Here is a 10,566-nt window from a genome sequence, read left to right as displayed (position 1 = left end):
CAAGGTATACCTGATCACCAATTAGAAGGTTTACGGTTTTTTACTCCGGACAATCATAGCTTTTCAGAAAAGGCAAAGGACAAAATTGAAGAGTCAATTACAAAAGATTTACTAGCGGGTTGCATGTTTGGACCATTCACTCAAGAAGAAGTTAACACTAGATTCAACTTTTTCAGGTCTAATCCTCTGGGCGCGGTAGTGAACAACGACAGGGCAATAAGACCAATCAATGATCTGTCTTACCCAAGAAACAACGCAAACATCAAGTCCGTAAATTCATTTGTGAACAAGAGGGATTTCAATACCACTTGGGATGACTTTAATACGGTATCAAAATTCTTTGCTGGCAAGAGTAGGCATCTTGAGTTGGCTCTGTTTGATTGGGAGAAAGCCTACCGGCAAATCCCCACACGAATGAATCAATGGAAATATTTAATGGTAAAAGATTTCAATGGCAGTTTTTTGCTTGACACTCAGATTACTTTTGGGGGGGTGGCAGGCTGCGGCTCTTTTGTGAGGCCAGCAGACGCCTGGAAGAAGATTATGGAATCTCATTTTGACCTGATAACCATTTTCTGATGGGTTGATGACAACCTTTTTGTCAGGCTACTCGGTGGAAACACAGAAATGGAAGACGTTGTAGCAAAATCTAAGAAACTAGGGGTTTTAACAAATGAAAAGAAGTTCTCACCTTTCGCGGCAGAACAAAAATTTATAAGTTTTGTTTGGAACGGGGTTGAGAAGACTGTACGCCTGCCGGACGGCAAAAGTGAGAAACGGCTGTTGCAACTTTCACCTTTCCTCGTTGAAAAAGACAATTTTACGTACAAGCAAGTGGAGGTCCTTGCAGGAAGGCTTAACCATGTGGCTTACATCTTGCCACATTTGAAATTTTGTCTGAATTCTCTGTATTGGTGGCTAATGTCGTGGCAGTACCGGAAAGCAACCCGCCACCTGCCAAAAGATGTCCTGCTAGACCTGGCAGTTTGGAAAGAAACTCTACAAAATTACGAGCCTACACGCATCATTAACTACGGTCCACCAATTGACATTGGTTGGGTAGGAGACGCGTCAACCTCCTTTGGCGTAGGGGTACTGGTTGGCCAACATTGGGCTCAGTTTAAACTACACGACCCACGAGGTTGCCTGCAACGGATTTCATACCTTGAGACGGTCACAGTTAGCCTAGGTCTGGTCATGCTTGTGCGGCTACAATCCCAGAGGGGTAAGACTCTAGCGGTATGGATGGAGAACGGAATAAACAACAAGAGATCACGGGACGTCCAGACGAATGAAGAATGGATAAAAATTCAAACCATCCTCATCAGAGAGAACGTGAATCTTGTCGCGCGGCAGGTCTCTTCCAAGAACAATAGCGTGGACGCCTTGTCAAGAGGAATCCAATCTGGCCAGGAAGTACGACACCAGTTGGTGATCGACCTTCCGGCTGACTTATCTGGCATTTTGCAACAGGTTGTGTTTGTGATATAAGTTTTGTATTAATATTAGCGTGTTAGTTGTTGCCACACGGTATGGACACTTTGCTTTGCGGGTCCCTTTTTCCGGGTTTTTGCGGCAAAGTGGTGACATGATTAATGTCTCTATTTTCTTCTTTTTGTTGATGGTGTCTGTGGTCCAGAGGAATCTAAGGGTCGAAGTTGGGGGGCTTGCGTAGGCTCAGGCTTCTCCCTGAGTTAGTGGTGTAGCACTATTCCCCCTTTCTCACTGCTGTCAATACAGCAGCCCTTTGTTTTCCTCCTTGCCCCTGGAGGAGAGACCCCTGTTTTAGATCACTAATCCCCGGCTCAGGAGGCTGACTTGTAGCCTGGCCGCTCTTTGTGATTGATGAAACCGGGAAGGTTTCAAAGGATCTCTCATCCAAGACCCAAACACCGATCCCAGTGAAAACCTACGTAAAGTAGGAACCACTGGATCTACGGTCAGGACTCCGTGGCCCCGTATGCTGCGGAGTCCTGCCCGGAAAAGTGTGCAAGAGAGGAACAAGCGGAGACGGCTTGGACTGCCTGGCAGGCCAACTCACCCCGGCTCGGTTTGGACAGTCCATAATTTGGACTGTTGTGAAATGTTTGTGACAGTCCGGGACATCTGGTTGCGGGCTGCTACCAATCCACCCCCGGACCGTTGGAGATGCTCTTAGTCAAAGCCTTTCCCACGGAGAGTCCATGCGGGACGGGGGGTGCCCCCTCCGTTCGAGAGGCAGCTAGGTACCCCCCGGGGACCAAATTCCAATCAGAATCCCGAGCAACAGCAGCCTCGGCACCCGCAGAGACGGCCGGAAGACGACAGCGGACAGATGACAGGGCGCATGAAGGACGGGAGGGCACTCTCGGGGACGACGGCAGGGGGCGAGGGAGCGATGGAGCTGTCGGCGGAGGCGCAGATGAAGATCATCCACGAGACGGGCATCCTGGAGTGCATCCCTCGTTGGCGCTTCGCCGATGTCCCCTCCTATAAAGGCTCGGAAACTGCGCGATACAGTCCGGCGGTGGGTCAGCTCTCACGTGTTGGTACCCGGGTCTCCAATCTCGGTCACATTGCTATCAAACTGACTAACCTGCGCGATACAGTCCGGCGGTGGGTCAGCTCTCACGTGTCGGTACCCGGGTCTCCAATCTCGGTGAGGAAAGAAAGGAGAGCCCGGGCAGGTGAGAGCCGGGACTGTAGGCGCGTGTCGGTGACAGGTTAGGTTCGGTGCCTGTCACCGACAAGGTTAGAAACTATGTACATGATGAGTAAGTACATAGTTTCTAAGCTATATTTCGTGCATAAGTGCATGACTACTCTAACACCTCCTCATCCTCCCCCTCCTCCAGGCCGCCGCCGCTCGTCCAGTTCTCTACCCTCGACCGCGCCGCGTTCGCCGACACTCTCAAAACCCCTACTGCCGCCAAACATCCGCTCGATAACGAGGATGACGACGACCTGGAAACCGTGCGCAATCTCCCTGACCACCCGCCACCCGCCGACCAAATCGATACGTTGCCCCTCTGGGCCGACCGGGCACTCGACACTTTCCTCTGGTCGATCCCTTTCATGACGGTCTTTGTATGTTTGTGAGTACGTTCCCAATGAAACTGCCACCGCCACTACGGCGCCAGAAGAGAGATGCTGAGGGCAAAAACGCGACCGGAAGGGACGTGGCAATCCATGCCCAATATGGCCAGCCGTTGACGGTATGGAGCGAGCTCAGCCGGACGGGGAAGGTGTACCCAAGTGCGCTATTTCTAATCCATTACACATTGCATTCCCATGAGCAAGTGCTAGCAAACCTGCTCCTCTTCGGCCTCTCGACCATCGGCGGCTCGTACATGGTCTACATCATGAACCGTCTGTCGTACCTGCTTGTCATGCGTCGCGTCCCCCCGCTGGGCGCTCTCTGGATCTACGCCGTCGTCCGTATGCATCTCTCCCATGCTGTCCTTAGTCTACTCTTGGTGGCCCTTTGGGCTTGGGTCATGAAGCTAAGCATTTATGTGTAATTTTCTCAGGAGTTTCTTTAATAGACACCTGAGTAGACGCAAAAACACGATATTGAAAGAGTTTTTGATCAGTTAAATTGATCAATGGCATATTGAGACGAGACAATGAAAATGAAGAATTAGAAAACAAAGCATCATCATTCTCAATTTTTTTCTGCAGCCCATGCTCTCATTTTGCTTTGTCGTTGACCCAGCTCATCATGTCATTGCATCCAGGAATCTTTATTCCATCTGATTGGGTGGGTCTTGGGTGACATGAAGCTCCTACAGTGTCAGACCGTGATCAGAGCTGGGAATGGATAGTTTTGTGCTGACTGCCTGTGAGGTGGTCCATATCAAAGAGATAAGGATCAAAAATCTTGTATTGTGTAGGGGGATGTTGAGAGGTACAACAAAGCTGAAACGCTCGTTGGCAATCATTTGTTGCTTGCTGAGGATCAAGATAAGGAAGGATTAAAGTAGTTGGGAATTGGATCAGTAAATAATTCTGGGCTCTGGGATTCCTCTCCTGCTACTTGTATGCAGTCAGAAATATTCTTGCGTGCAATGCTCATGGCAAAATTACACTTGAAGACAAAAAAATAGTGAAAAAATCTCTCATGGGTGAGACTGTATGTATTTGGCTCGGAGCTCGCCGGGCGAAGACACCGCAGCCGGCCGATCTGACGGCCACAGGACCCACGAAGTTCCGCCAGGGGCCCCTCGATCGTAGAAGGAACCAACATCCACCACGACTTGGACGATTGGATAACGCTGCTCGATAGAGATGCGCATGGGACGAGGAAACTGAAAGAATAAGAAAGGTAGGCACCCAAGACCCTCGCCAATATGGGAAAGACCAGCACTGACTTGAAATGTCGATCGATCGGAAGATGACGGCAGGCACGACCCAGCAACTTCGACTCAACCTGAGCTTTCCCTTGCAGTCACTCAAGCAGCCCAAGACGCTACATATCAGGAAAACATGTCTTCCCGATCGCGGGGCGCACTGTCAGCCCACTCGGAGCTTGGCCAGTCGCAATTACTCAGTCGCCGGGATTTATCCAAGCACGCCATCCCTCAGCCTAGAACGTGATTCTGCCGCGGATGGTCGTCTAGCCAATCAGTCTGAGCCGCGATGTAGTGAAGAGTCTGATCTGGCGCATGATAAAGTCGAGAATTGGAATTCGAGAGCACATGCCCATCTTCCTTTCCGGCCGGATTTCACATTGTTCGAGCCACTAGAACCCGCCGATGACCCGTCTCAAGCAAACGCCAACGATCACACCGTCCTTCATCTCAAATCTCGGGTCGATACAAGTCTTGCTGAACGGCTAGTGTACTTGATTCGAGACGATCCTGATGCGGCCGAGCAACTGAGAACTGAAATCATTAAAAGTGGCATCAATCTATCCAGCAATCTCAAAATCACGTCTCACTGCTTTGACTTACTCTTTCAGGCGCAGGATATTGCATCTTATCTTGAATGGCTTCCTCTCGTAGCTTCCTCTCATCTTCAACAGACCAGCTCGCTGGATATACGACCACCTATCTCGATATCTGAAGTGCATCTGAATTACATTTTGAAGTCATCCCCGAATGAGCTCTCATCGATCTTGAAATTCCTCGAAATCCTGGTCGCCAAAGAGTGCTATTCGAGGCACATCGCTTTCACAGTGATCAGACACCTTGTCCGAACCCAGACGCCTGCGACGACGATCTCAGCAACTGAAAAGATTTGCTCAATCATCAAATCTTCTGACGAATTGATCAAGTCATCTTACGATTTTCTTGTAGTTCAGTTGGCCAACCAAGGACATCTTTCGGAAGCACTCGAGATCTTGTACACGCCTCATCAGCAGTCCGACTCACGAGAAGGATCCGGTTCGACTAACGCATACCCGTTGACATACCAAGCCTTGGCCGATCAAATGGTATCTAGAATCAAGGATAAATCTCATCAAACAAGCCAGAATTGGTCTGGCGAGCTGGATCGATTGATTTCTCGCTGGCGGGAGGTACATAAACCTAGTCTGAATGCCTGGCTAGCCAAGAAATCACAGACTCACAACTCACTCAATCTCCAACCACTAACAAAACAAATCTCCAAAAAATACGTCAAAGTTTTCCAGAATGCGATCGGTGTTAAGCCTGAAATCTGCCATCAGATCTCCTTGGAGAAACTGGATCATTTTACAAGCTATTTCCGATCTCTCTTCGATCAAAACAATCATCCAAAGTTCGTCAAAGCAGCTCAACTGGCCAACGAAATTCATCAATTCTTACCCCTGCGGAACTCGTTTCAAGATATTCTAGAAACGTTGCAGCCACATCAAGTCGCTCAACATGAAGGAACCGAGGAGCAGATTCTGAAATCATTTGTTTTGAATCCCCCAGTTCGACTAGGCGACAAGCCAGGGCAACCAAAAATCTCAGCCGCACTGCTATGTCCCAAGTTCGCCTTTGAAGCCCGCTCTGACATCGTCTTCCTCTGGGCCCACAGTTGGATGATCTTTTACCATCGATCTGGACAGCCACGAAGAGCGATCCAAATATTTCTAGATTATTTCATTCCCGTAGGCTGTGATGTGAAGCTACTCGACCAGATCCGGTGGGGCCCGAATGGGGACGGGAGTCCGTCGAGGACCCGATCGAATGAGTTCAGGTCGTCCACCGATCCGACCAGACACCAAACCTACCACAAACTAATCCATCCTACCGTCGGCGTTCTGACGGTTCTATACGACTCACTCCTCTCCATCTGTCCTCCTAAATTGATCCCCATAGTCTTCCACTCCTTTCTCACCCAACATTTCCATCAGCCGTCCGCCCCATCGTCGGCCACCCATCCGAAACTGAATAAGCGTCTCGAGCCCAACCTCGGCTCCTTCCGGCCGTTTGTGCGAGCCTGCTTGAAAGCCAAAGACGTGGATGGAGCCTTGAACGTCCTGGAATCTATGCACACACATCTGGGCCAACTGGCGGATGTCAAGACGGGTCGGATCCAGGACGAAGGCGGATGGATCGATCTGCTCGAATGGTGCGCCATCCATTCCGCGGGCCCGAAACCGAAAGCATTCGATCCGAGCTACCAATGGGGCGACCAACGCAAACGGAAGATCAACGGCTGGGACGGGAAGATGAAGGAAGAATTGGTCTATGCAGTCTTGCAAAAGTTCTTCTTCTTGAAGGCCCATTCCATGCCCCAGCCTCCCGTCCATTCCGACCCCCCTCGACGCGTCTTTCTCGAACAATCTCCGTCGGGCCGTGCTCTTTCACACCCTAATCCTTCTAACATCCGTCATTCTATCCAAGGTTCAAGGATTTTTACGGGCAAGAAGAACGCTCTCATCCAATCAAAATTAACGTTTCTTGATCATTCATCACCAGCATCATCTACTCTGATCTCTGCTCAATTCCCTAGTCTAAAATTAATCTCTAAACTCAAATTCGCTTTTTTTCTAGCTAAGAACTCTAACGGTTCCAAGATGACTAATCAATTGTTACTGGCTTATAAGTAACCTGAACTTCTCTTCATGCACATAGTTCCATCTTTCATTTGCAAGATTTTGATATTTTTTTTGAAAATTGTTGTGTATGTTTATCTATGATCTTGATAGCAGAGAAGAAATGCAAATTCCCCGACCCTTTTTTGATCATCACTCAACAGAAGATACTCCCTTGAAGGGCCCTGGTACAGTCTGGGAGTTTGGCAGCCTCCTGGTATGGAGGCTCTTGGAGCCTGGTAGGGTCCCTTCGGGATGCGGGGGTCCCGCTTGATGCCGACCGGTCCAGACGTTACACGGCGCACACTTCGAACTTCAAACACTCCTTCAACCACGCCAAATGGCTAACTTAACCCAAGTCCCCCCTGGTGCGAGGCTCGCCGTGGCGGCGAAGCCGGAGAGCCCTCCGGCCGGGGTTCCCCGGACCCTCCGTTCGAGAGATCTGCAACAGAAAACATAGCTACCCGAACTCCTTCACGGGGAGACCGGGCCCCGCGACCCTCGGTTCAGCTTATTCGTGTTCCAATCGGAGGCAACTCTTTCCGTTCTCTATCGAATCAGTGAGGTACTCGAAGGACGGCGTCAGACAAGCTAGCAATGAACAGGGAACTGCAGGGTAAGTAGGCTGGACCAACTTGCTTTCATGATACTCGTCTTCCTGAGCATTAACGATGGCATTGTTTCCCCCACAGATCCGTTTGCGCAAGATTTTCCAGACACGGTGGAAAGCTCGCTTGATTCGTTAGCGATCATCACCAAGTTCAACCCTACGGGTATGTTTTGTGGACAGTATTTGGCGATAGGGAGGCTGGATGGCTGCGTGACGATCGTCGACTTCGAGACCAAGAGGACAATCAAATTCTTGATGGGTCATGTCAAGCCGATCACCTCATTGGACTGGAGCCGTAATTCTCGCTATCTGTTGAGCTCGAGTAGAGATTGGAACGTGATCATTTGGGACTTAAACTCCGGTGAACGCGAGCAGACCGTGCGATTCGATGCTCCTGTCACCAGTGCCCAGTTCCATCCAATCAACAGGTAAACAAACCTCGGTCAGACCATCTACTCGACTCTGTTTCTCATTTTCATCACTTGAAAAGGAATTGAAAAATTGAAGATCGCGCCGATTTCCAGAAAATTACTCGTCGTCACTCTTCAAAGTCAAGAGGAAGCGGTTTTTGTTGATCTTCGCTCTCAAGGTGGAAGATGGGAATTGGACGCGCGACAATCTCGCCAGTCTACCAACCCAGACGAAAACCCATCTACCCACGAGAGCCCGGAAAAGGACCAGGCTTCCTCTGGCAAACGTGCATCGCGTCGGAAGAGGTATTATTTGATTCTAATTCTCTGACTTCGCTCCCCTGGAATATGTCTAATCAAAAACATAATTTACATTTCGATTCAGACAGGCTGCTACCGTTGCTAGATTCAATCCCAGTGGTGACCTGATCTATGTTGGAACTTCTCAGGGCACGTTACATATATTTGATTGTAGAACTAAAGTCGTGCGTTTTTCTTCTCCTGAATGTTTGAAGAAAGGTGATTTTTACAGTTGATGCACGAATCTGACCCACCCCACGCCCTGTTGCGCTATGGGTTTTGACCTTGTATGAAATTATTTCTTGAACGAAAAACTATGAATATGTAGTAGTTAGTGCATATCGAACAGATCTCGAATAACAACACCATCAAGTCGATGGAGTTTGACACTAAGGGCAGCTCAATAGTCCTGAACTCGAACGATCGAATAATCCGGGTGTATAGTTTGAAGTTCAAGGCCGGAGAATTGATACCGTCGATGATTTTGGACCACAAATTCCAGGATACCATCGTTCGCACTCCCTGGCAAGGCTGCGGATTTGGCTCGGAGTATGTCGTTGCTGGCGCAGGCCATAAAGACTCCCATCAGATATTCATTTGGGATCGTAGTTCGGGAACGTTGACTAAAATCTTGGACGGGCCTAAAGACCCTTTGGAAGCTTTTGATGTACGTCAGCGGCTGTAATTGCAGCTATACCACAAGAGTTTCTGCAATATCTTGTAAACTGTACTAACCCGCTCGGAATTGGGACACTTTGATTACTCTTTTTTTCGCCCTTATCTTCAGTGGCATCCCACTCGACCGATTGTAGCGTCGGTCTCAATATTGGGGTTGATCCATATCTGGGTCACTGGCGTGACTGAGAACTGGAGTGCGTATGCGCCTGGGTTCGACGAGCTGGATGAGAACGTTGAATATCGTGAAAGGGAGGACGAATTTGATTACGTGAGTCACAACCTGCTTACAAAAGCGAATCAGCACCTTCACAGACACTGAGAAGAGTCACTTGCGACATGTTATTTGTTCATCACTGTGTTATTTTCTTGGTGGCTAACAAACTTTCTGAAACTGACAGGAAGATGAATCGGATCTTGAAAGAAGGCGAAAAGACGAACAAGAAGGATCCATCGAGATTTCCAAGGCTGAAGAGAATGTGTACTCGAACCGGATCGAAGTTCACAAGAAGCGGAGGAAACTGCTGTTAGCTGCGGGTACCGAGGACGATCGGGAGTTGCTGAAAGAACTGGACCAGGTCGAGCTCGACGATTTCATCATGTTCGAACTCGATGAGCAGGATTCGAAAGACGACTTCTTCATCCCTATCGATTATCGTCTGGAATTCCAACATCACGCCTCCACTCATGATGATGATGAGCATAATAACAACTCTCCTCATTTCTCCATTGACAGCTCATGATCCGCTTTTGGAAAGATAGGGAATGAGACGAGATACCTGGTAAATATGGAAACAGAGCGGCAGCATTTTTTTTTTCGATGTAACATTGGTTATCAATAGTTTTCTGCCTGTTGTTTTTGATTAAAGAACCTCAGCCCATCAAGTTGAAGTCACGAGACTTGGTCAAGTGGTGCACAGTCAGCTCCCAAGAATGATCATGGCCACCGCAATATGAAAAATGTGTCCAAAATTAGTTTTGATTTGTGCAGGGAGGCTTGTGCCAGTGGAAATTTAATTTGGCCAACCAGACGTTGCAATAACCTCTATGCAACTGCTGCAGCCATAGCGCTAGCTGGCTGTTAGCGGCACTATGCTAAAACTACTCTACTTTATGCCCCTTTTATTGCAAACCCACTTAAAGAGGCATAATACAGTGTAGTGGGTGTAGTTTTAGCTCACCACCGGTTAGCGCTGGTGTAATGCCGCTGACAGCTAACAGGAAATCTCATTAGTTTCAGCTGTATCAAGTCACGCTGTGCTGCACCATTGCTAATGATAATGTTGCTGAGCCATTGTTGACTAAAGCATTCTGTGGAAGTACTGTAACTGGTGCTTATAATTGGTACTTTATTGAAAACTAAAGATTTTGGTGTAGTACCTGATTCACTTTGCTTTCTTGAGTTTTTAACTCTTTCAAGGATTCAAACTCCAGGCCAAGGCCAAAGTTACCGTCCGGCAATTGGCAGAGAACTCAATTATACAGAGACATACTTATTTCTCTGGATTTGCTACAGGTACACATTCTCATGGCAAGCCTGCGGCACCTTTCCGTCAAAATTTAGGGTGGTAAGTTAGATATGCGCC

The 10,566-nt window shown here is 48.5% G+C and overlaps 3 protein-coding genes across 3 annotated transcripts; all 3 read left to right on the top strand.

The window, feature by feature from the left end:
* Positions 1 to 2,314: 2,314 nt before the first annotated feature.
* Positions 2,315 to 3,500, top strand: PtA15_1A634 (uncharacterized protein; the record flags this gene model as incomplete). Its single annotated transcript, XM_053165682.1, has 3 exons — positions 2,315 to 2,461; positions 2,854 to 3,074; positions 3,155 to 3,500. The coding sequence occupies 3 exons, from the start codon at positions 2,315 to 2,317 to the stop codon at positions 3,498 to 3,500; spliced, it is 714 nt and encodes a 237-aa protein (XP_053016849.1).
* An 854-nt stretch (positions 3,501 to 4,354) lies between these two features.
* PtA15_1A633 (uncharacterized protein) lies at positions 4,355 to 7,000 on the top strand (the record flags this gene model as incomplete). The annotated part of the gene is made up of 1 exon (XM_053165681.1): positions 4,355 to 7,000. The coding sequence occupies one exon, from the start codon at positions 4,355 to 4,357 to the stop codon at positions 6,998 to 7,000; it is 2,646 nt and encodes an 881-aa protein (XP_053016848.1).
* A 582-nt stretch (positions 7,001 to 7,582) lies between these two features.
* On the top strand, positions 7,583 to 9,723 carry PtA15_1A632 (uncharacterized protein; the record flags this gene model as incomplete). Its single annotated transcript, XM_053165680.1, has 7 exons — positions 7,583 to 7,601; positions 7,678 to 8,023; positions 8,120 to 8,311; positions 8,391 to 8,490; positions 8,637 to 8,972; positions 9,093 to 9,251; positions 9,382 to 9,723. The coding sequence occupies 7 exons, from the start codon at positions 7,583 to 7,585 to the stop codon at positions 9,721 to 9,723; spliced, it is 1,494 nt and encodes a 497-aa protein (XP_053016847.1).
* Positions 9,724 to 10,566: the final 843 nt, after the last annotated feature.

The sequence above is a fragment of the Puccinia triticina genome, chromosome 1A, assembly GCF_026914185.1.
Source record: "Puccinia triticina chromosome 1A, complete sequence".
NCBI classification, from domain to species: domain Eukaryota; kingdom Fungi; phylum Basidiomycota; class Pucciniomycetes; order Pucciniales; family Pucciniaceae; genus Puccinia; species Puccinia triticina.
The sequence above is the reverse complement of the archived record's forward strand: the minus strand, read 5'-3'. Positions and strand labels throughout refer to the sequence as shown.